Here is a 21,951-nt window from a genome sequence, read left to right on the forward strand (position 1 = left end):
AAACACTCGTCTTTGAACCACAAACCCCGCTAACCTTCCATGTGGCCCCCTGACAAGGACCAAGCTTTGTGACCCTGGTATGAAATTACTTCGAGCAGGAGCTTTGATATCAACTTGACAGAACAGATATCTCAAGTGACGATATATCAGGTACGCTGCAGGGTCCAGCCAATTGGAGGGGGCTGGATAAAAGGGTGAAACCTAAGATGTCGCAGAGAGCCGCCCTAGATCGACGGCCGCCAACTAGTGGTTTGAGCTCGCCCTAAAGGTCTCCAGAGCGATGCCAAGCCTGCGTACCTTAATTAATGTGGCTTTTTAGCAGGACCCTCGGCGCTTTGCAGACATTGCTCCTCATCTATCTCACACCTCGGCGCACTACCCGTTTAGTCGCTGGAGATTCTCCACCTATGGCCAACCAAACAAGCGAGTGGATATGTCTGAGAACCATGAAAACAGAGACTTTCGTGAATTAAGGACGGCCAGCCATGACAGAGCTGCCATGAAAGTGGATTGATTGGTTCGGATATCATGACCCGAAAGAAGCTATGCCCGTGCTTACAACCGATGAAGCTGGATATAAAGCTGGGCAAAGGACGGCCTCGAGCACTGAAATTTTGCTCGCTCACCAGTCTTTTCTGTTCCATTCTTTCTTTTCTCCAGGTCTAGTACCTTCCGTTCTCTTCATCGGGTTGACTTGAAGTCCCCATTTTGTCATTCTTTTTTCGACTATCAAACGCTGTGCGTTCTTTTACCAAAATCGACTGAAATGTCTCTGTCCAAGATTTCTGGATTGATCCTCGGATCCGCTGCCTTGGTGGCTGGCCACGGTTACGTGAGCGGAATCGTCGTTGACGATACCTACTACGGTGGATACATCGTCACCGAGTACCCTTACGAGAGTGACCCTCCCGAGCTCATTGCCTGGTCGGAGCAAGAGACCGATCTGGGCTACATTGATGGTTCTGAGTACGCCAACTCTAACATCATCTGTCACAAAGAAGCCCAGCCAGGTGCTTTGGAGGCACCTGTGAAGGCTGGTGGCTCCGTCGAGCTCCAGTGGACCACTTGGCCTACCAGCCACCACGGCCCTGTCATTACCTACATGGCCAACTGTAACGGCGAATGTGACGACGTTGACAAGACTACTTTGGAGTTCTTCAAGATTGACCAGGGTGGTTTGATCAGCGACACCACTGAGCCCGGTACCTGGGCAACTGACAAGCTCATCGCCAACAACAACAGCCGTACTGTCACCGTCCCCAGCGACATCGCCAATGGAAACTACGTCCTCCGTCACGAGATCATCGCCCTCCACTCCGCCGAGGAGACCAACGGCGCCCAGAACTACCCCCAGTGTATCAACTTGAAGGTCACTGGCGGCGGTAGTGCCACTCCTTCCGGTACCCTGGGTACCGCCCTGTACAAGAACACCGACCCCGGTATCCTGATCAACATTTACACCTCCCTGAGCACCTACGATATCCCCGGCCCAACCCTGTACACCGCTGGTGCCGCCGCGGCCACCGCTGCCTCCACCGCCGCTTCTTCCACCGCTGCTGCCGTTACTACTGCCGCTGCCGTTACTACTGCCAATGCTGTCACTACCGCCGCTGCCGTCACCAGCAGCCCTGCATCCGTGGAGGTTGTGCCCACAACCACTCCCAGCTCATCAATCGTCAGTGCCTTCCCAACCTGGAGCCCCTCTTCCACCCCACCCTTCTCCAACTCTTCCAATGGATGGCGTCCGTCTTTCAGCCGCGGACCTGGTGGTCCCCGCTTCACATCTGCTCCTACTCCTCAATTCTCCGCTCCTAGCGGCGCTCAGCAGAAGCAGTCTGCCACTGCTACCCCCACTGTTGCTACCCCCGTCGTGATCACCATGACCGAGACCAGCACCTCCTGGGTCACCGAAATGGTTACTCTTACTGACAAGTCTGTTGTGCAGACTACCAGCGCTGTCCCAGTTGTCGTCGCTGTTACCACCACCATCACCGAGGGAAGCGAGCCTGTCCAGACAGTCTCTCCCAGCGTTGTCTCCGGCTCTTCCAGCTCTGGCTCTAGCTCCGAGTCTTCTGGTTCCTCCAGCTCTGGCTCCTCATCCACCACCTCAAAGACCTCCGGTGAATCGGACTACGTCTCCAGCGACTGGATGTCCTACCTCAGCTCCCTGAGCGCCGCTGAGGTTCTCCAGCTGCTGCGCCAGACCTTCCGGTGGATGGTCAGCAATGACAAGGTGCACGCCCGCGATATTACCATCAACTAGACGTGTCCTTGGTGGTCATGAAATGGATATTGAGAATGAGCAGAGAACGATCTTTTTCTTGTGATTGGATTTGGTTTGGTTGATTCTTCTGGGCTTGGATCGGGTATCCTGTCTTGGGCTTTTTTACTCTTGGAGTGGCCCTTTATGTAACAAAAATACCTTATATGAACTGGTATAGCGTTGCAGTTCTTTTTCTTCCTTTTCCTCTCTTCTAATGGGAGATGAGGGGTTTACTTTCAAACCTCTGTTTATACTTTTTTTCTTTTTATGAATGGAATTGTTAGACTGCTCAAAATTCGATTGGAACTGTAGAGTAGACGGTGGTGACTGAAGGGGAGAGTCCAAAGAACAGTGAGGTCTCTAGGTACAGCATCTATCAAGTACCCAAAATTCATCCAGATCAACAAGATAGTCTCTATCTTAACTGAATTGAAGAGCGTAGATTAAGCGGTACAAGTTGCACCAGCCAATGGAACCTCTCCGCAAAGCCCTTCAGGTGAATCAGTCCAATCTTCGCACTCTACATCACAGTCCACACCCTCTGGCACAAATACCAAGTAACCATAATCACTGGGGTAATAGACACGCCATTGGTTGTCCGTATCGCTAGATTTAAATCCTGGATGGCAGACGCAGTGATTTGCGCTTCCGAGTCCTTCGCATGAGGTCAGGGATCCGCATTCATTGTTGTGGGGTGAGCAAGTAGGACACCCGGGGAGGTCAGTCGTTGTGGTCGTTGGTGTGTCTGTGGTTGTCGTGGGTGTATCTGTTGTGGTGGTGGTTTCTGTGGTCGTTGGCGTATCTGTGTCTGTGGTTGTGGGTGTATCTGTGTCTGTGGTGGTAGGCTTGTCTGTGGTGGTAGGCGTGTCCGTATCGGTGGGAGTGTCTGTAGTGGTTGGCGTCTCGGTGGTGATAGACGTATCACACGAAGTAGTAGTATCTGATGTAGCTGTAGGCTTGGTTTTCGTGGTCCAGTCACTCCAGCAAGTACTGGTGTCACCCGAGCCCCAGTTGTTTCCCTTGCCATGGTGATTCAACTCATTGTCTCCAGGGGCACAGCGGACCTGCTCACTAAATATAGCTAACAGAAAAGCCAATAGAAGAATGCGGGTCATGTTGAGTGGCAGTGTTTTGAACCTTGGGAATGAAGTATAGTTCCTTGTTTGTGAAGAGCTAAAACAGACGAAGGAACGATTGGGGATAGTACCTGTCAATTCTGCGAAGATAAGTATCTATGATGATATAATATTGAAATTGAAAGTATAGGACCAACTCCAGCGTCTCTTCCACCTAAGAACCAGCTAGTGGGCTGTGCATAGTCGATGGAAGCGGATGAACCATGTACTGGCGAGCAAATAAGGTTATCTTGGAGTACAGCAATGACAACGATGCTAATGTTGCGTAATGACTTGCATATACTGGATAAAGTAGAGCCGGCCTGGTGAAATATCTATTTGTCTGTTCTTTGCAATGAAGACTGCCATAATATTCTACAATGCATGCATGATTTCGGAGATCTAGGATGTCAGAATGTCAGTATGAAAAGATGTCTGAAAACTGACTCTATATTATCTGCCGATCAAAGATTTCTAATGGAATTCAGTTTAGCTGAGGAGCTGCTGGTACGTCAAGATCCGATAGCAAAATTTTCGAATAGGATGTGTAGGTGTAAGAGAGTTGCATTCGATTGTATGTAGTGGATACCCGACCCACTCCGAACGCCAGATCTCCTTTTTTGTCTCGTTTGCATTTCTATAGAAACTTCCACCGGCAACTTAATGCGTACTTTGACCGCCCTATCCACCGCCCACCTTGTCCAATGTCTCTACGTATAAATTCAAGCTTGAGATAGGGCATGTCATGGCCATTGCATATTATGATTCTGCTGGTATCTAGTCCCAAGATGGGTCTTCATAATTCTAAAATTCAATGCAATAAGATCTCACTTACTAGATCTATTTCTTCTTCTTGGTCTTATCCACCACATCAATCCATTGGCTCTTTAGTCCACGGCGCGTGAGAGCCGTATCCAGAACCTTGCGCTGGTCACCCTGAATCAAGACTTCCATGACTCCCTTGGGAGCACCAACAGCCTGAGTAACGCTGGTACTACTGGCACATTTCTTTTGCAGCTCTTCTGCCAGAAGGGTGGGAACGATGCCGAAGACCTCTAGGTTGCTAACCTTCGTAACGGTCTTGGAACCGGTCCGCTTCTCAAGAGTGATGACCGCCTTGGGCGTGGCACCTGCCTTGGGCTTAACGTCTGCAAGGGTTTGACCGGGTTTGAGTATAGCATAGTGAGGCTGTAGAAAGGCATGGTCCTCGATGACACGCTTGAGTAGCCCGTCCCGGGTGACCATTCCGCGCTTGAGGGCCCCAAGGTCCTCAGAAGATGAGGACGTGAAGATGGTGTTGGCAAGGTATGGGTTGAGGTTGATGATGCGACGGTTGTCGCTAGAAACCAGAGGGGGGTTTTGCGATTGGACGTATTGGTCTAAGTGGGTGGACACATCAGAGTACTTGTAGTAGTTCTTTGGGCTGGTGGTGGAAAGAGCGGGGAAAATGTCTGGTGTTAACTTCTGGGTAGGCCGGTACAAGGTCTGAACATTGAGTGTCTGTCCCACTGAGGGGTCTGCGCCCCCGGTGGCAGCAGGCTTCTTGCTCTCTGAAGACGAGGATTCCAGCGCACTCTTTGATGGAAGCCTGTATGGCACGAATCTCTGGACGCGTTGGTCGTCAAAGTCAACATCCCAAATGTATGTCTCTTGGCCACTGCGGTCTTTGGACTTGACCAGCTGCATTTTATCAAGCTGCTTGATGAACTTCTTGACATTTTTCCAGCTAGTCTTTTTGATGTTGTAGAATTGTGCTTGCTGTGCAGAGTAGATAGGGAGATATGGCGTAATCAGGTCCGCGATCAACTTGGATGGCGATACTGGCAGAGTAAGGGTGTGATTTGGGGCGTTAGGGTTGTCCTGCTTGAGTTTGTAGAGGGCAAAAACGAAAGCCTTGACGAAAGCATCGTCGATTTCTGTGTAATCTTAGCATCCCAGTAAGGTTCAAATGTAACTGGCTCAAACCATACCATTTGTTGTGGGCTCCTTCAGAGCAGGCTCTTCAGCAGCAGGAGTATCACCAACTGCATCGCCCACAGGTGCCTCCTCCAAGGTGAGGTTACCAACAGCTTCCTCTACTTCATCTCCAGCCTCCTCGTCCCAGCCCTCTAAGTATTCAGGAGCTGGGCGACCGTGCCGTGATGATGAACTCCAAGCCCAGAGCTCATCGCCCTCCCAATGTAGACCTCTTACGGCGACTCCCTTTGTCCCTTGGACCTCTCCGAGCCCAGAAACATCAATCTCACAAATTCCAACAAAAAGTGGCACACTGTGATTATTTAGACCGGCAACGGCCACCACGGCTCCTTTGACAGCTCGTTCTGGGAACGGCGGTTCATTGGCAAGCCCCGGAGTCATAAGATCTGCTCCAGCACGAAGTTTCTGCATCACCATATCTGGCGTGTATAGCAGGGCCACCAAGTCCGGGTTCGACCATAATGTGTAAACGGTCGGGTAAAGGCGCTTATCAGCTCCGGGACCGTGTTCGATTTTGAACCAGAGTACTCGCTCATCACCATCTGCATGCGCACCGACATACACAATACCCTGTACCTCTCGCAGGTCCGGACCAGCTGTTGTGGTAAATCGTGCAGTCAATGCATTTTCTGGGAGTAGTGCATTTCGTACTGCACTCAGGCTTGGAGCTGTACTCGGCGCGTCGGATGATGTCTCGGAGGTGGAAGGGACTGCGATTTGGTAGTCCTTGATGATCTGATCGGCTATTTTTCTCCGGTCGGAAGACCGAAGGGGGGGACAAGTTTTTGATCTAGTGATTCATCAGTATGTCTTCGCGCCTTTGGTCTTCACGGTGCTTTGTCAAAGCTTTAAGGAGGGGCAGTGCGGGGAGGGCGATCACGGACCGTAGGCTTCTTCTTGAACATTTTTGACGAGAGAGGGATGATGATAATGAAAGGAGTTTTTAGATAGATAGATATAGCTCCCCTGTAGCCGCCTAAAGAGATGGAGAAAAATCAGAGAGGTTTGAAGGATGCAAACTTGAGGAGAATTCAATGACAAAAAATCGCGATATCCCGCCAAGCTCCCCACATCCCTAGCGCTAGAACCCGCAACGACCTTAAGCTGGATGTAGTAGTGACTGGATTCCAGTACATTCAATCTTTAAAAGCGGGTCACCATATAACAACCATTATAATTAAAGCCAAGAAGACTATCTTGAATGTTGAATTCGTTTCACACGCCTAATAAACCATTTAAACTTTCCTTATTGGACCCTTGCCATAACCGTGACGGTTACAGCTTAGTATAGCCTTCAAATAAGCTTAATTTTCACCAAGTATGCAGCCTTTAAAGGTAAATTAGAATTGAAAAAAGGCCTCCATCATATATACATACCCGGAGGTGCTTATGGGTGTGAAGCCTTTGGCGTTCTTTATCTAGTCCATTGGCGGGCCGACCTCATCACCGGAAGACATTTAGACAGGTTGGATTATAATTATACTCTCACTAGCTCTTCAATTTCTTGAAATAACCACATACAATGTCTCAAAACATGCTCTCTTCTAAGCAGCCTACTAAGTGGGTCATGACTCGGCTTTCGTCCCCGAAACGGTGACATTCACCTCTAGTAATATCTCTACCACGCTACATAGATGTCGGTCCGTCAGCACTAGAGCTAAGAGCTCCGAAGAGGTCCGGAAAGGATTCAAAGAGCATAACCAGTCACGATATGACTTCAGGGCTAACATCAATAAGATGCCGAATATCCGAGATCCAATAGCAACTGTCGGAGATGGGCCGACACCGCCCCCAAAGTTGCACACTGAGTGATTCTCTATATAATTCCGAGAACATTCCTCGGCAGTATATAATTTTTGACAATCCTACCGTCAACTTTTCTAAAACTGAGATAATTCCAAGCCAAAATGCCAGTTTACCACATTGGTAAGTCTGGGATTGAATCCCAATATCCCCGCACCCCACCCATCCGATGACGTGCGGGGACATCATCTCACAATACCATGAAATAAACAGTGCTTTTCCGCCTCAAGGCAGGCATCACCCCAGCCCAGGTCGAGACATGGGCACAAACAGCCAAAGGAATGGTTGGCAAGATTCCCGGTTAGTTCATATTTACTGGACTGACAAGTGGAGGACTGATAAGCTTTCTTAAACAGGACTCGTGTCGCTTGAAGCGAATACCCCGTTGCCAATCTCCTTGCCCCGCTCGAAGGGATTCGATATGGGAATCGTGGCTGTTTTGGACAAGAAAGAGACTATAGCGGAATATGCTGTGCACCCCGCCCACATGGAGTATGTTTCTGGTGGCTTGTGTGTTGAGGTCTTGATGTCTTGATTGCTAATAAATGTATTAGAGTTCACAGGATGCGGGAAGAGCTGTGCGAGGATACCTTGGCTTATGATCTGGAGTTCTAATCAGAATACTATATCAAACGTTTTATACTATCCAGGAAATTTAAGGGTTCGAAGAAATTACATCAAGTTCATGATAATGCATATGACAGGCTCCTACTATGTAATAGAAGATTGGTCCACTTGATAATCGCTAGCTAACTTCAATATATCACCAAAATAACCATAATAATAATCACTTCCATAACAAAATCCTAAGTAGATCCAAAATCGACGATTTCTTCTGTTCAAAACGGAGATCAAGGCCCATCAGTCGAGATACGGCCAACTGCGCAGTGCGTACACTGTAGCTAGTATCAACACAGCTATAATGAGGAATTTCCACGAATTGTCCAATTAAGGCAAGATTGGAGATACTCGGCGGTATAACCTGCGGACGATCATTGAGTGAACGGATGAGCAACATGGCAGTCATCCGCGGCATAACGCGAGGAATAGTCGTAGTTTTCGAAGGTTGAGAAGCAAAGTGTAAATGCCCCAACAATTCCTTCGTGATCTCTGCCCCTGAACAATCATACATCGGCTTCCGGACATAATCCCCCTGACGTCTCGCGAAGAGAGCGAAGCCCCAAAAAATGCGAACATTTGCCGGCTGATGGACGAAGACCGGCTGTGTTGGTATACAGCAACTTAATTTCCACGGGCTCTCATCGAGGGAAATGATAGATCCAGCCTCGGTTTCGTTGTGTGTGTGAAGGTCTATATATTCAATAAGACCAGGATCGGATGTTGTGATTGTGAAAGATTCCAAGAGCGATTCTGATTCGCGGGTGCAGAAGTTGTATGGGTTCCCCAATATGTCATTCCGGGTTCCAATTTCTAGCCATATCGCCCAGTTCTCATCCAGCTCGTCGTGAGGCTCAAGTGAATGACGACCTGGAGGATGATCGTTCGTCCCTCTTGTCATGCCTGAGACGGTAGAACCTGGCGTTATGAACACGATATCATCGTCGCTTATTTTTTGCTGCATCGGGAATCCGTTTCGAATCATACGAAGTTGTGAGATTGTTTCCTGGCCATCTCGAACCGTCGATACTATGTCTGTGATTGTTGTGTCGAAATGGAAGTCTACACCCAGGCTCTGGAGGTGCAGAAAGATAGGCAGGAATACTGAGTCTTGCTGATAATATCCGGTAATATCCAGACAGTTCAAAATACTTAAACTGTGGAAACCGCTGAGATGTTGACGAATAGCGCGTCTGAATTCAATTGCGCTGTGCCATGGCTGAAACCCAAACCTGGTAGAGGATCAGCATAAGTAATTCCGTTAGAGATCGGCGAAATACATACTGAGTAGACCAGATGGTCCAGAATGTGCTTTGGAAAAATGAGGTAGGTAAAAAGTCTCGGATTTGATTTCTCCCCAGACGTTTCTCTCCCTTCAACATAAGTAAGATCAATTCCATGCGATGCTTAGGATTCAAATTCAGCGATTTTGTATGAATATCATGCAAAGCGTTGTTCCTTTGGACTAAAAACCGCGTCCGACTTGCCGTCTGCTTTATACGCCCCTTCTCCGCGGATTTGATATCATCCATCACTGAATGCCCCAAACGGGTCACTGAAGGCACCATGGAAAGGAGCTCCGTTAAAGGCTTTCCGACCGGAACAGGTAAGCATCCTGCAAACTGATCATACCCATGAATGGGATCACCGTTGTTATGCAAGACTTGTCCCATTGAAATATGAGAGTCCAAAACATGCACCTGGGATGCAGGTACATTGGCGAACTGCACCAAGTATAATGCCGACGCTAAAGGCGCAATTCCACTACCAAGAATCCATGCTTCGGTTTTGTCGGGGGGACGCCTACATTGACCACGTTCACTCATGTTGCCAATGTGATTTCAGAAACTTTAGGTGAACTCCAGCATGTTGAGATGTGAGAATCATGACGATTAAAATCGAGTCAAGGTCGGTCGTCATGCTCATCGGAATATGTGGTACGACTTAAGTTGAAGGTGGATATGACTAACAAATCCATGACCGTGTTGGACGCCACTGGGCTTGCGTGAACTAATCAAAGATCTACTCCTGTATCCGGTACCAAGGAAGATGAAACAGCTACCAAGGGTGGAATAAGCCTTCGCGTAGACAAATAACTTTAAAAGGGCTGGATCCGAGTCTATCAACTCACCCTCATACGATGTCTCACATGTCTCTTCGGGTCCGACCTCGGGAAAGAGTCTATAGCTTAGGTAGCCTTACTGCAATGCGAATGGATCAACTTCCACATGTGAATACAATGAAAACAATGGAAATGTAATGAAACATCTATTGTCGTTAACCAATTGATAAAAACGCCAAGAAGGAATTCGCCCTATGTAACATGGCCCAATTGGACGGCCTGTTCCTATAACACTTTTGGATTCCGCCCAATGACTAGAAGAAAGAAAATCAAACCGAGAAATGATTGCGATTGATAATGTATCATGGTCAAATGCATTACTCCTTAGCATCAACCTTCTTGGCAGGACGATCGCCAGCCTCGTCATTACGGGAGCGCTTCTCGCCGGTGCTCTGAATAACGGGGACACCACTAGAATGTGATTAGTAACAAATTTCCAAATGTGAATAATTTTGTGATCTTACCGAGAGTCTTTCTCCTGTCGGCGGTCCTGGAAACCGTTCTTCTTGTCATCATCACGGCGTTCGCGCCAGTCACGGTCGTTGCGACCACCGCGGCCACCGCGACCACGGCCACGACCACCACGACCACCACGACCTCCGCGTCCACGACCGCCACGGGCTCCACCACGAGGACGTTGGTTGGGCTGAACATTGCCGTTCTTAATCTCTTCAATCTTCTCGTCGCAGTACTCCTTCTTGCTCTTGATGAGCAGGTCGGTGCCCTTCCACTGAGGCTTGGGCTCAAGAGCCAAGAATTCCTTCTGCTTCTCCTCGGAGGCGAACTCAACGAACACACTACCCTTGAAGCCCCGGTTATCGCCGCGGCGCAGACGGATAGCATTGATAGGTCCGTAAGCCTCGAAGAACTTCTCAATGTCGAACTGGGTGCTCGGCTCTTCCTGTCCGAAGCCCTTGGCGTAGATGCTGCGGGGCATAGTCTTATCCTCCCAGACCTTGATACCGGCCTCGTCGACCTCGGTTGTGACGGACTCGGGAAGGGGAACCTTGCGCTTCACGGCGGTGTCGTTGTCAACAAGCTCAACGGTCTCGGCGGTCTTGAGGGCCTCGACGACAGCGGACAAGGGTTGGAAACGGCGCATGCGCTTGAAGGAGTGCAAAAGCTCGAGAGGCACAGCGTTGTTGGCGCTGCCGCCAACCTGAGAGAGCAGGAACTTGTCCAAGGGGAGGTTGGAGTCCGAGAGATAGAACTCAACCTGTAAATCGTCGCATTAGTGATCTGTCTCGCCTTAAGATTGTCATTTATTCATAGCTTCATACCTGCTTGCGGATCTCGACGGGGTCGTCAGTCTCCTCGAGGGTGGAGGGATCAAACTTGGCGGCGTTGCGGGAACGGTAGGGACCGCGCGACTCCTGCTGCGGCTGTGTCTTCTCTCCGGACTGCTGAGACTGCTCAGACTTCTCACCCAGCTTGGCAGCTGCGGCGACGATGCGAGCCTCCTCGGGGTCTTCCTGGGCGACCTTCTCTTCGGCCTTCTCTTCAGCCTTCTCTTCTTCCTGGGCGACCTTCTCGGAGCCGTTCTCGGCCTTCAGTTCGTTCAAAACGTTCTGGACATCCTTCTCAGCCTCCACATTGGTGGCGGGCTTCTGTTCGTCGGCCATTGTTGCGGAGAATATGTGCGATGGAAATTCCGTTAGAGGGGTGTCGGGACGGATCAAAGAAAAGCGGCAGGATGACTCGGGGAATTGAGATGACTCAACGGTCGGGTAAGCGATTGAGGTCACAAAGGCAAAATTGAGAAGCTTGAAGAAATGCGACCGAAGGTATAGAAGAATAAGACCGGGAAGACACGCGACTAAGTAGCTGGCGCGGGGAGTGAATTTTTGGATTTTTTTTTCGGAGCTGTCTTGTTGCCTGAGGCGTCGACACTAGACCCAGAATGGCCGTGGCTCCGCAGTGAATGAAGTATACCCCGTCATTCATCTTCAAACGGACACATGCTCGTAAATTTTGATACTGGTTATGAAGTATAAAAGAGCTTATTATATCACTGGTGCTAGAGCAGAGGAAGATAGTTTACCAGTCTCGGATGGAATGGACGGAACTGCGAGGCTTTTCAAAGCGCTTATCGTGCCTGCCGTATAGGCTTCAGTGTCACTCCCACTCTCAAAACACACAAACCTCTCCCGGTGTCCTGTCAATTTTCTTTCCGTATTACGACTTCCTTGCAGCTTTATTACTTTTATTACATTTATGTACATCCTGAGTCCGTCCTGTCCGAGTGATATGGCTCACTGATATAACGCATTGCAAGCACCTTCATCCAGCGAGATTTGGACCGGAACTGACGAAAAACAGGGATTCTGTCCTTGCTTCTTGACAGCTCTACTTATGGTAATGGTACGCAGTGCCTGGGCCCGACATTCATAACTAAAATTTGGGCTTCGAACGCTTCATTTGACTATGGAAGGAGCTGCAGACCGGGGGCTTGCTGGAGATGAATGGCCGACCAGAGACGTAGGTGACACCGCAGTTGCCACTAGAGCATATTCTAACAAGTGTATCAGATCGTGTACCTCGTGATTGTCGGACCGCTTATGCTGGCAGCGGCATTTGAATGGGTCCTATGGCTAGCAGCGTTCATTTACTGCTTGATCAAAGTCTACCAAAAGGCAGACCATTGGAGCATCAGGTTTCTGGCGGTGCTGATGATCTTTTTATTCACTGTACTACGGTAAGTCGCTTGGTCATATCTTGAGCAAGCCTTTGGGAGTGGTAGATTGACCACGATCGTTTGTAGCCTTGCCTTCCTTCCGGTGATGATTTTCACCCTACCCTTGCCATCTCAAGTCACCCAATACCTCCCAGATCGAGTATCGATGGATTTCCAATGGTTTGCTTTTTGGTCCTTCTCCGCTCTTCTTGTTGGACCCTGGTCATTCTGTGTATATCGACTGGTAACCCACTCCCTCGGAAGATCAAAGAGAATCAAAGAAGTGCTGGATGATCGAACAGCGCCCAAGACAGTTGTTGTGATGCCGGTCTACAAGGAAGATGCTGCGGTATTGATCAAGGCAATCGATTCGGTCGTTGACTGTGACTACCCGGCATCTTGTATTCATGTCTTCCTCTCGTGGGATGGTGACATAGTGGATGAGCCTTATCTTCAAGTCATCCAGCATCTTGGAATTTCCATATCGTTGAAAGTCTGTCCTCCAAGCATCGACGTCTGCTACAAGGGTTCTCGGATTACAGTTTCTCGTTTCAAGCATGGAGGTAAAAGACATTGTCAGAAACAAACATTCAAGCTTATCGATAAGGTGTACAAAGAATACCTGAAGAGACATGACGATCTTTTTGTTCTATTCATCGACTCTGACTGCATTCTTGACCGCGTTTGCTTGCAAAACTTTATGTACGATATGGAATTGAAGCCGGGTAGTAAGCGCAACATGCTAGCTATGACGGGCATCATTACATCCACAACGGAAAAGAACACGCTTCTCACAGTACTCCAGGACATGGAATACATTCACGGGCAGCTCTTTGAGCGTTCAGTGGAGTCAGGTTGTGGTGCTGTGACCTGCCTACCGGGTGCATTGACAATTCTGCGATTCTCCGCCTTTCGCAAAATGGCCAAATACTACTTTGCAGATAAGGCTGAGCAGTGCGATGATCTCTTCGACTTTGGAAAGTGCCACTTGGGCGAAGACCGGTGGCTCACTCATCTTTTCATGGTCGGTGCCAAGGAACCATATCAGATCCAAATGTGTTCAGGTGCCTTTTGCAAGACCGAGGCCGTACAGACTTTCAGCAGTCTTCTGAAGCAGCGACGTCGTTGGTTCTTAGGGTTCATTACCAATGAAGTGTGCATGATCACCGATGTCAGGTTGTGGAAGCGCTATCCGCTGTTATGTTTAGTTCGATTCATGCAAAACACCATCCGAACCACCACCCTGTTGTTTTTCATGATGGCCATTGCCTTACTTACGACCTCGAAAAGGACAGATGATCTGCCGGTCGGTTTCATTGGGGTCTCTCTGGGGCTCAATTACTTGTTGATGTTATACTTCGGATTCCGTCTCAAGCGCTACAAGGCATGGCTGTACCCGATTATGTTCATCTTGAACCCTATATTCAACTGGATTTACATGATGTATGGCATATTTACTGCCGGTCAGCGTACCTGGGGAGGTCCAAGAGCAGATGCTGCCGCTGCTGATGATCAAACTACTCCCGGGGAAGCAGTGGAGCAGGCTAAAAACCAAGGAGATGAATTCAATGTGGACATCCAGACTTTCCGAACAAGCCTGGTAAGACAAAAATCTGTTCCAGTCCGTCCGTCAAGCCACGTCGAAGGGCGCTTTGCCCCCTCTGAGCAGGTTCTGGATGGGGTCTACATCAATACTCATGAAGATGACCTTGGTACACTTCAGCAACAGAAAACACTAGAAGAGGCCCCTCGATTTCATCCACCTGATGCATTCCGAGACTCATTGGAATCAGTCTTTACAGCATCTTCCGAAGGCATGTCAAACCACGCTCCAACAACCCACAATGTTGAGAGCTTAATAAGTGAAGAAGACCAGCAGAAGCTATACTATGCCCGTCAAGCACGGCTATCAACCAGTCTGCCGATCATGGAGGAAAGTGAGAAAGATATCGATCCCAACTTTGACGGAAATGGGCCCACTGACCCGGAGCCTATTTTGTTGAATTCTGGTGCGTTGAGCTTTCCTGCCATTACCGTTCATCCCGAAGATCGCCGGTACTCCTTGGAAGAATCCATTCTACCCGACCCTCGTGAAAGCATGGAGCATCAGAGACCGCCGAGGCATATGCACAGGGAATCACGATCTCTTGATCTGCCGCAGGACATGGTCTGATGAAGATTTATTTGACCTGAAATTAGTTCCGCATGAAGCCCTCGTCCCACTTTTCTTTTCTTTCTTTTTCTAGCGTCTTTTTCCTTTTTCTCTCACGGTGTTCTATTGTCTTAATCCATTGCAGTCCGGCTTTAGCGTATCTTTAGTGGATTCGAACTATCAATACCTGCTTTTTATTTTACGAGCTCCTTTCCTTTTTTTTATATTCAGTTGCATTGTCGAACTTTTGGATAAAACGCCAAAGACACTCATTTATGATATCATGCTTGATCAGCGAAGTTTTCGCGCCACTTAAAAAATCTCACAATCACTTTGGCATTTGATTTCAGCATTGCTGCGCATAGCGATCTAAGGAATGTATGGGAATCGGGTTGATGGTGAAAGAATGTGAGTCCTCATGGAAGAATAGAAGACGCTGTTCCATTGTAGCTGCGTGCATATCTCTTGTTGTCGATTCCCAGGGTGTGGATTGGTGGATTGGGTGGAGCATTATGTAACGTCATCTGGGCGGTCAAGCATGAATATTTTTCTGCTGCTCAGTTGATAGCGGTGAAGAAGGAGTCCAGTAACCGCTGGAAGGTTCGATGCCCGCACAGTCCGGATGGCAAAGGTAGCGCAGTATATAGTCTTAGAATAGTGAAAAGGAGAAGTTTAGACTAATGTTTCAATTCTTTCAATAATCCATATTATTACCCCTTTTCAAATTTCATTTATACCCCCCTCAAAAGTTTTCTAGACCGCCAGAACACTCTGGTATCGCCTTCATCCCCGCCCAATAATAAGAGTGGAGTGGCGTGCAAATTCTCCCCTCCAAAACTTCCCTTTTTCTGTGATCCTCTCCTCTTCATCCTCCCACCCACTTTTTTTCCCCTCGATCCACCCCTCCCTATCAGCCTACAATGTCTGTTGTCGGTATTGATCTCGGTGCGCAGAGCACCAAGATTGGTGTTGCCCGGAACAAGGGTATAGATATCGTGAGTGTTTGCCCCGCCTATCGTTGCGGGACCCCTCGTCCCTCGAAATTGCGACCACCCGACGATATAGTCATGAATTGATACTGACCCGATTTCCTTTGGATCTTATAGATTGCCAATGAAGTTTCCAACCGTCAGACCCCGTAAGTTCTTGCGATCGCGCTTGCCTGACATCATCCCCCGTCAGATTTTTTTATTTTTTTCTTCTTCGGCCCCAGCAATGACTGACTCAAAATTTTGTGCCCAACAGTTCCCTCGTTGGATTCAGCGCCCGCAGCAGACACATCGGTGAGGCCGCCAAGACACAAGAGACCTCCAATCTCAAGAACACCATTGGCTCTTTGAAGCGCCTGATCGGCCGCCCCTTCGACGACCCCGATGTCAAGCTCGAGCAGCAATACAACAGCGCCAACATCTGTGATGTCAACGGAATGGCTGGTGTTGAGGTTAACTACCTCGGAAAGAAGGAGAAGTTCACAGCTACTCAGCTGGTTGCTATGTACTTGACCAAGATCAAGGATATCACCTCCAAGGAGCTCAAGCTCCCCGTGTCCGATGTCACTATCAGTGTTCCCGCCTGGTTCACCGATGTGCAGCGCCGGGCCATGATCGATGCTGGTGACATTGCTGGTCTCAACGTCCTCCGCTTGGTCAACGATACCACCGCCACCGCTCTCGGTTACGGTATCACCAAGCTCGACCTGCCCGGCCCCGAGGAGAAGCCCCGCCGTGTTGTGTTCGTCGACATCGGTGCCAGTGACTACACTGCCTCCATCGTCGAGTTCCGCAAGGGTGAGCTCAACGTCAAGGCCACCGCTTGCGACCGTCACTTCGGTGGTCGTAACTTCGATATTGCTCTCACTGAGCGCTTCGCCGATGAGTTCAAGGAGAAGTACAAGATTGATATTCGCACTCACCCCAAGGCCTGGTCCCGTACCGTTGCCGCCGCTGAGAAGATGAAGAAGGTTATGTCTGCCAACCCCCAGGCTCCCTTGAGCATCGAGTCTCTGATGGAGGACACCGATGTCAAGACTATGGTCAAGCGTGAGGAGCTCGAGGAGATGGTCAAGCCCCTCCTGGACCGACTTACCGTTCCCATTGAGCAGGCTCTCGCTGAGGCCAAGCTCACTGTCGATGACATTGACCACGTTGAGATGGTCGGTGGCTGCACTCGTGTCCCTGCCATCAAGGAGATTATCTCCAAGTTCTTCAACAAGCCCCTTTCCTTCACTCTTAACCAGGATGAGGCTATTGCTCGTGGCTGTGCTTTCTGCTGCGCTACCCTCTCCCCCGTTTTCCGTGTTCGTGACTTCGCTGTTCACGACATTGTGAGCTACCCCATCGACTTCACCTGGGAGCAGTCCCCCGAGATCCCCGATGAGGACACCAACCTCACCGTCTTCAACCGCGGCAACGTCATGCCCTCCACTAAGATCCTTACTTTCTACCGCAAGCAGCCTTTCGACCTCGAGGCTCGTTACTCCCAGCCCGAGGGCCTCCCCGGCAAGGTCAACCCCTGGATCGGCCGTTTCTCCGTCAAGGGTGTCAAGGCTGACGAGAAGGACGACTTCATGATCTGCAAGCTGAAGGCTCGCCTGAACCTTCACGGTATCCTGAACGTCGAGTCCGGATACTACGTCGAGGACGTGGAGGTTGAGGAGCCCGTCCCCGAAGAGGGTGATGTAAGTTGTTTCTTTCTCCCCCCCCCCGGGGACCTATTAATCGATTCATCTGTACTAACTTTTACTTTTTAGGCTATGGACACCGATGCCAACGGTGAGGAGCAGCCCAAGAAGACCCGCAAGGTCAAGAAGCAGGTCCGCAAGGGCGATCTGCCCATTGTCTCCGGTGTCGGTGGCATTGACCAGACCGCCAAGGAGGCTCTCCAGGAGCGTGAGAACGCTATGTACATGGAGGACAAGCTCGTCGCTGAGACCGACGAGAAGAAGAATGAGCTTGAGGCTTCCATCTACGAGCTCCGTGACAAAATTGACGGCGTCTACGCCGAATTCGCTAGCGAGGAGGAGAAGGAGAAGCTCAAGGCCAAGCTGATGGCCACCGAGGACTGGCTGTACGAGGAGGGTGATGACACCACCAAGTCCGTCTACGTCGCCAAGATGGATGACATCCGCTTCATTGCCGGTCCCATCATTCAGCGCTACAAGGAGAAGGTCGACTCTGAGCGTCAGGCCGTCCTGAAGGCCGAGGAGGAAGCCGCCGCTAAGCGCCGCGCTGAGCTCGAGGCCAAGAAGGCTGAGGAGGACGCCAAGAAGGCTGAGGAGGAGAAGAAGGCCGAGGGTGACGCTGAGATGAAGGATGCGCCCGCCGAGGGTGAGGCCGAGACCGAGGACAAGCAGTAGATTTAGTATAATCCTGTTTTTTTCTTTCCCCCTGTTACTTTTGGTATGGGCGTCGTGCGCCTTCAATTGGAAGCGACGCTCACATGATGACGAAAAGGCTCAAGAGATGCTTTCACGGACCTAGACCCGATCAACTGGCTTTTCTTTATGAGTTGGTCACATTGTTTTCTTTCTTGTTAATGGCACCCCGTTATGATGTAGATCGCTTTCTTCTCAATGAATAGATGAATTCCATGTCTATGACTTGACAATAAATGTAATTTTTTGCATGAAAATTCTTCCCACAGAAATGCTGCGCTGCCCAGAGAGCAGTTCGTACTCCGTAGTCTTCTTACCAGCGATCATCGTCGATCCAGTTCCCTGTTCCTGTTGTGATCTGCACCAAAAGTTTGTGCCACCTGGCGATCACTCTAAATAACCCTATTTTCTCCCGTGTTTGTGAATTCAATATTCAATCTCATCGTATTCGGTCTCTTATCCCATCGTATTTGAACTTATGATTCATCATTCTGCCAAGATTCGGGTCAGGACCGGAACATGCAAAAGTCCTTGGCAAATCCATGGTTCATCGAGAAAAACAGGGCAGAAGGCACAGTGACATTGTTTCCGACCATGAATTGTTGCGCACATGGGATTATAACCTCCACGTTTGGCAAAGTGTCGTGTGGCCGGGAGGCCCGGAAGACTATAAGCCCCAATTGATTAAATGGTGTGTCTAATGGAGTCCCGCATTCCCACTAACGCCATTATGGCAGTTTTCGCCCCGTTAGCCTTGTTCAAGTGTGGGTCCGAGCCCAGGGTGAGCTTGGCGCTGCCAAGATCGTCCCTCGGGTTTTTACTTTTTTTTTACAGGGTCCTCAGGGCCTCAGGGCCTCAGGGCCTCAGGAACACAGGGGAGTGCCTGGTTCCTTGGATAATCTTGTTTCTTGAATATGATAAATAGAGACCTCCGAGAATATGAGATTCTGGTCATATTTTCGTTTTTTTTCCATGCTCGCTTGGAAGCAGAATTGTTCCGAGCTTATACGCCCCCATATTAGCTCAATGGAGCGGGGCCAACCTGGGAAAGCCGGCACGCGATGTCTTTATGAACTTAACCCCTGTACACCGTATAAAGTAGTTCTTTTGTATGGAATGTAGGGGGTTACAGCTGCTTAATATGTCTCATATGTCTCTGATCACCCCCGGATCAGCGTAGTCGTATTTCTCCCTCCACCTCTACGTGAAACTATTCATCTCCCTGTTGCGTTATTCGATGTTCGGATTGGCACATGGCCCCTCCACGAAGTTTAAGAACGCTGATCCCGAGCACCCATCATGCAATTTTGGCCCTACGTTTCCCACTCTAGTATATTAACCCCTTGTCCCCCCCCCTATTCTTCATTCCCTTCTCGGTACTCCCTGTCAGCAGATCGGGCTTAACCTGGGTCCCAACAGTGGGGATATCCGCTCCAAACCGCCCCGCTCCAGGCCACCAGTTACCAGGTTGTCCAGTGCTTTTCCCTGAATCTCCATAGCCCGCCGGATTGGTCGGATGGGTCATCGTTGGTTCTTGCGGCGTCCCTGCTTCCGCCCTTTTTTTCACCTTCGTATTCTTCTTTCTGAACACCCTATCTATTTTTTGCTCCTACCATATTCTCGACCTTCCGGATCAACATCCTCTGTAAATACCTCGTTCTCATCACAGGTCTACCGCATATATCTCGGTCGAAATATAACTGCACAGTATATCATCAGTACAGCTCTCAAAACGGAACGGATCTCAAACCTCAGCCCCAGCATGAGAATATCAACACCGAGCGCAGATTCGTCCTTTTTATAATATATACCACTTGATACAAGCCAGAGATGCAGTGGCGAGCGCTGCTCGTGGCCATTCCTGCACTCTGGTTCACAGCGGTCACAGCCCTACCCAGCACACCAGACCTACACATCCGAAATCCAGAACCTATACCAAACCCCGAACCAAAATCCAGCACAAAATGGACCGATAAAACCCTCACCGACCCCCTCTGGCTAAAATATGGCTTAAACGCCTCAGCTGAATATAAATATTTCCACGAACCAGGCCGCGACGACATCCTTGGCCACTACGATATCCGTTTCTTTACCAGCCCAGTAGATGACGCCGCCCGCGCCGAAACCCTCACACACATGATCCGCGCATACCTAAATTTCTTCAACGAAAATGAGCTGGAAACCTGGATCGCGCACGGAACTCTACTGGGTTGGTGGTGGAATGGCAAAATTCTTCCCTGGGATTGGGATATGGATACACAAGTTCCTGATACGACACTCGCATACCTGGCGGATCACTTTAATCACACAATCGTCGAATACACGGCTCCGGACTCTCGAGAAAAGAGGCAGTATCTTCTTGATATCAACCCGTGGGCGAGACAGCGCGATCATGGACAGGGTCATAATATTATCGATGCGCGGTGGATCGATATTGATACCGGGCTTTATATTGATATCACTGGATTGAGTCTTTTGGAGCCTACTACGGAGCCGGGGATTTGGGGTTGTAAGAATTTCCACAAATACCGAATTGAGGATATTTATCCGTTGCGGCGCACTTCATTTGAGGGTGTTCAGGCCAAGGTGCCGTATGGTTATGATATGGTTTTGTTGGAGGAGTATTCGGAGCAGGCTTTGATTAACACGAAGTTTCATAAGTGAGTCAACACTTTCCTTTGCTATTCTCCTGCGTGGGATGTTTAACTAACGTTCTCTGCAGTCATACTTGGTTCCCTGAGCTGCAGGAGTGGATATCCGATGAGGTCTTGGCTAGATTGAGCCTTAAACTTTCGACTGATGAGAAGCAGTATGAGTGATTGTCCATCACTCATCTCCCTTGACTCTACCCTCTTGTCTTCTCATCCTCTCTTTTCCAATCTCTTGCATTGCGCATATTATTGGTCCCCTCGGAGTCAAGCATGGTCTTTGACTTGTTGGGACATTTTCGGTTTCACTTCTTGTACATCTGGCATTTTGGTTAGCCCGGCTGGCATATTCGGGTCTATTTTGATACTGTTGCATATAGGCAGGGCGTTTGACGGGATTGACACAAAATTTGATTTTAATATCCGCTCTATTTGAGCTGTTCGAAGGCTTCGTCATCTGTTTGCAAGCATTAAGTGGATCAGACTCTGTTCCAAATATTGATAGTCATCCTTTTTCCGTCCATGGTTGTGGATATACTCTTGCCATATGTTGGTCCATGAATGTAATAATCTTTCACTGAATCTGTTTGCCTCTAGCCATATCAACACAGCGCACTTCTTTCGGACTCGGGTCAAATATGCGGGCATTATAAGATGTTTAATTATACTATAAGGCCGGGGAATGCCATTGGGGCACGTGGCAAGGCTTTATTTAGACTAGTTTTCTGCTTCCCTACGGTTATGGAGACCTCTCCTTGGTTCTTCACATCAAGATTCATGGCTGACAATATTTCCTCTCCATAGAGGTTCCACGTGACCTTGTCGACTTCCCTAACTCGTATCGATATATTTGATGGCATTCTTTCACTGTTCCAGGCGTGGGAGTGTGCATAGGCTTACGTCGGCCAAATACCGGCCCAAGAGCATGACATTAGGCTTTGAAAGAACAGAAACTGTAAGATTTCGTCAGCACTAGTGTAATCGCCGGAGGAAGGACCTCTTAGATCACTAGGAATAAATTCAAAATGCAGCCTTCAGCTCCAATTGCATTGATCTGTTATTGTATTTCCGTGGAAAGTGAACCTTTCTGACCGTATTTATGGCTAAATGAGGGGTACGTCAGGATACCCCACTGAGTTGCACATTTCAATGACTGACCTCTTATTTGAAGTGTCATGTAGCATTGAAAGCTAAGTTGCATCCTCT

The 21,951-nt window shown here is 49.1% G+C and overlaps 9 protein-coding genes across 9 annotated transcripts; 5 read left to right on the forward strand and 4 right to left on the reverse strand.

Annotated features, from left to right (window-relative positions):
- Positions 1-766: 766 nt before the first annotated feature.
- Positions 767-2,263, forward strand: N7503_004039 (AA9 family lytic polysaccharide monooxygenase; the record flags this gene model as incomplete). Its single annotated transcript, XM_057063586.1, has 1 exon — positions 767-2,263. The coding sequence occupies one exon, from the start codon at positions 767-769 to the stop codon at positions 2,261-2,263; it is 1,497 nt and encodes a 498-aa protein (XP_056924501.1).
- Positions 2,264-2,706: 443 nt separating this feature from the next.
- On the reverse strand, positions 2,707-3,378 carry N7503_004040 (uncharacterized protein; the record flags this gene model as incomplete). The annotated part of the gene is made up of 1 exon (XM_057063587.1): positions 2,707-3,378. One exon carries the CDS (start codon positions 3,376-3,378, stop codon positions 2,707-2,709), a length of 672 nt encoding a protein of 223 aa, XP_056924502.1.
- An 840-nt stretch (positions 3,379-4,218) lies between these two features.
- N7503_004041 (putative RNA binding protein Ligatin/Tma64) lies at positions 4,219-6,260 on the reverse strand (the record flags this gene model as incomplete). Its single annotated transcript, XM_057063588.1, has 3 exons — positions 4,219-5,294; positions 5,349-6,090; positions 6,240-6,260. The coding sequence occupies 3 exons, from the start codon at positions 6,258-6,260 to the stop codon at positions 4,219-4,221; spliced, it is 1,839 nt and encodes a 612-aa protein (XP_056924503.1).
- Positions 6,261-7,243: 983 nt separating this feature from the next.
- Positions 7,244-7,810, forward strand: N7503_004042 (Dabb family protein). Its single transcript, XM_057063589.1, has 4 exons — positions 7,244-7,281; positions 7,372-7,458; positions 7,515-7,650; positions 7,713-7,810. Exons 1-4 carry the CDS (start codon positions 7,263-7,265, stop codon positions 7,771-7,773), a joined length of 303 nt encoding a protein of 100 aa, XP_056924504.1. The 5' UTR covers positions 7,244-7,262; the 3' UTR covers positions 7,774-7,810.
- Positions 7,811-7,945: 135 nt separating this feature from the next.
- N7503_004043 (oleate hydratase) lies at positions 7,946-9,602 on the reverse strand (the record flags this gene model as incomplete). Its single annotated transcript, XM_057063590.1, has 2 exons — positions 7,946-9,008; positions 9,061-9,602. 2 exons carry the CDS (start codon positions 9,600-9,602, stop codon positions 7,946-7,948), a joined length of 1,605 nt encoding a protein of 534 aa, XP_056924505.1.
- A 613-nt stretch (positions 9,603-10,215) lies between these two features.
- Positions 10,216-11,520, reverse strand: N7503_004044 (tRNA maturation protein LHP1; the record flags this gene model as incomplete). The annotated part of the gene is made up of 3 exons (XM_057063591.1): positions 10,216-10,309; positions 10,363-11,114; positions 11,179-11,520. The coding sequence occupies 3 exons, from the start codon at positions 11,518-11,520 to the stop codon at positions 10,216-10,218; spliced, it is 1,188 nt and encodes a 395-aa protein (XP_056924506.1).
- Positions 11,521-12,322: 802 nt separating this feature from the next.
- On the forward strand, positions 12,323-14,745 carry chsD (chitin synthase D; the record flags this gene model as incomplete). Its single annotated transcript, XM_057063592.1, has 3 exons — positions 12,323-12,376; positions 12,427-12,593; positions 12,660-14,745. 3 exons carry the CDS (start codon positions 12,323-12,325, stop codon positions 14,743-14,745), a joined length of 2,307 nt encoding a protein of 768 aa, XP_056924507.1.
- Positions 14,746-15,644: 899 nt separating this feature from the next.
- hsp88 (Hsp70 chaperone Hsp88) lies at positions 15,645-18,079 on the forward strand (the record flags this gene model as incomplete). Its single annotated transcript, XM_057063593.1, has 4 exons — positions 15,645-15,719; positions 15,831-15,862; positions 15,970-17,401; positions 17,474-18,079. The coding sequence occupies 4 exons, from the start codon at positions 15,645-15,647 to the stop codon at positions 18,077-18,079; spliced, it is 2,145 nt and encodes a 714-aa protein (XP_056924508.1).
- A 1,848-nt stretch (positions 18,080-19,927) lies between these two features.
- Positions 19,928-20,916, forward strand: N7503_004047 (putative mannosylphosphate transferase (Mnn4); the record flags this gene model as incomplete). The annotated part of the gene is made up of 2 exons (XM_057063594.1): positions 19,928-20,757; positions 20,820-20,916. The coding sequence occupies 2 exons, from the start codon at positions 19,928-19,930 to the stop codon at positions 20,914-20,916; spliced, it is 927 nt and encodes a 308-aa protein (XP_056924509.1).
- Between the last annotated feature and the right edge of the window lie 1,035 nt (positions 20,917-21,951).

This window comes from Penicillium pulvis (genome assembly GCF_028828015.1).
Source record: "Penicillium pulvis strain IBT 33274 chromosome Unknown contig_1_segment0_segment0, whole genome shotgun sequence".
Taxonomy (NCBI): domain Eukaryota; kingdom Fungi; phylum Ascomycota; class Eurotiomycetes; order Eurotiales; family Aspergillaceae; genus Penicillium; species Penicillium pulvis.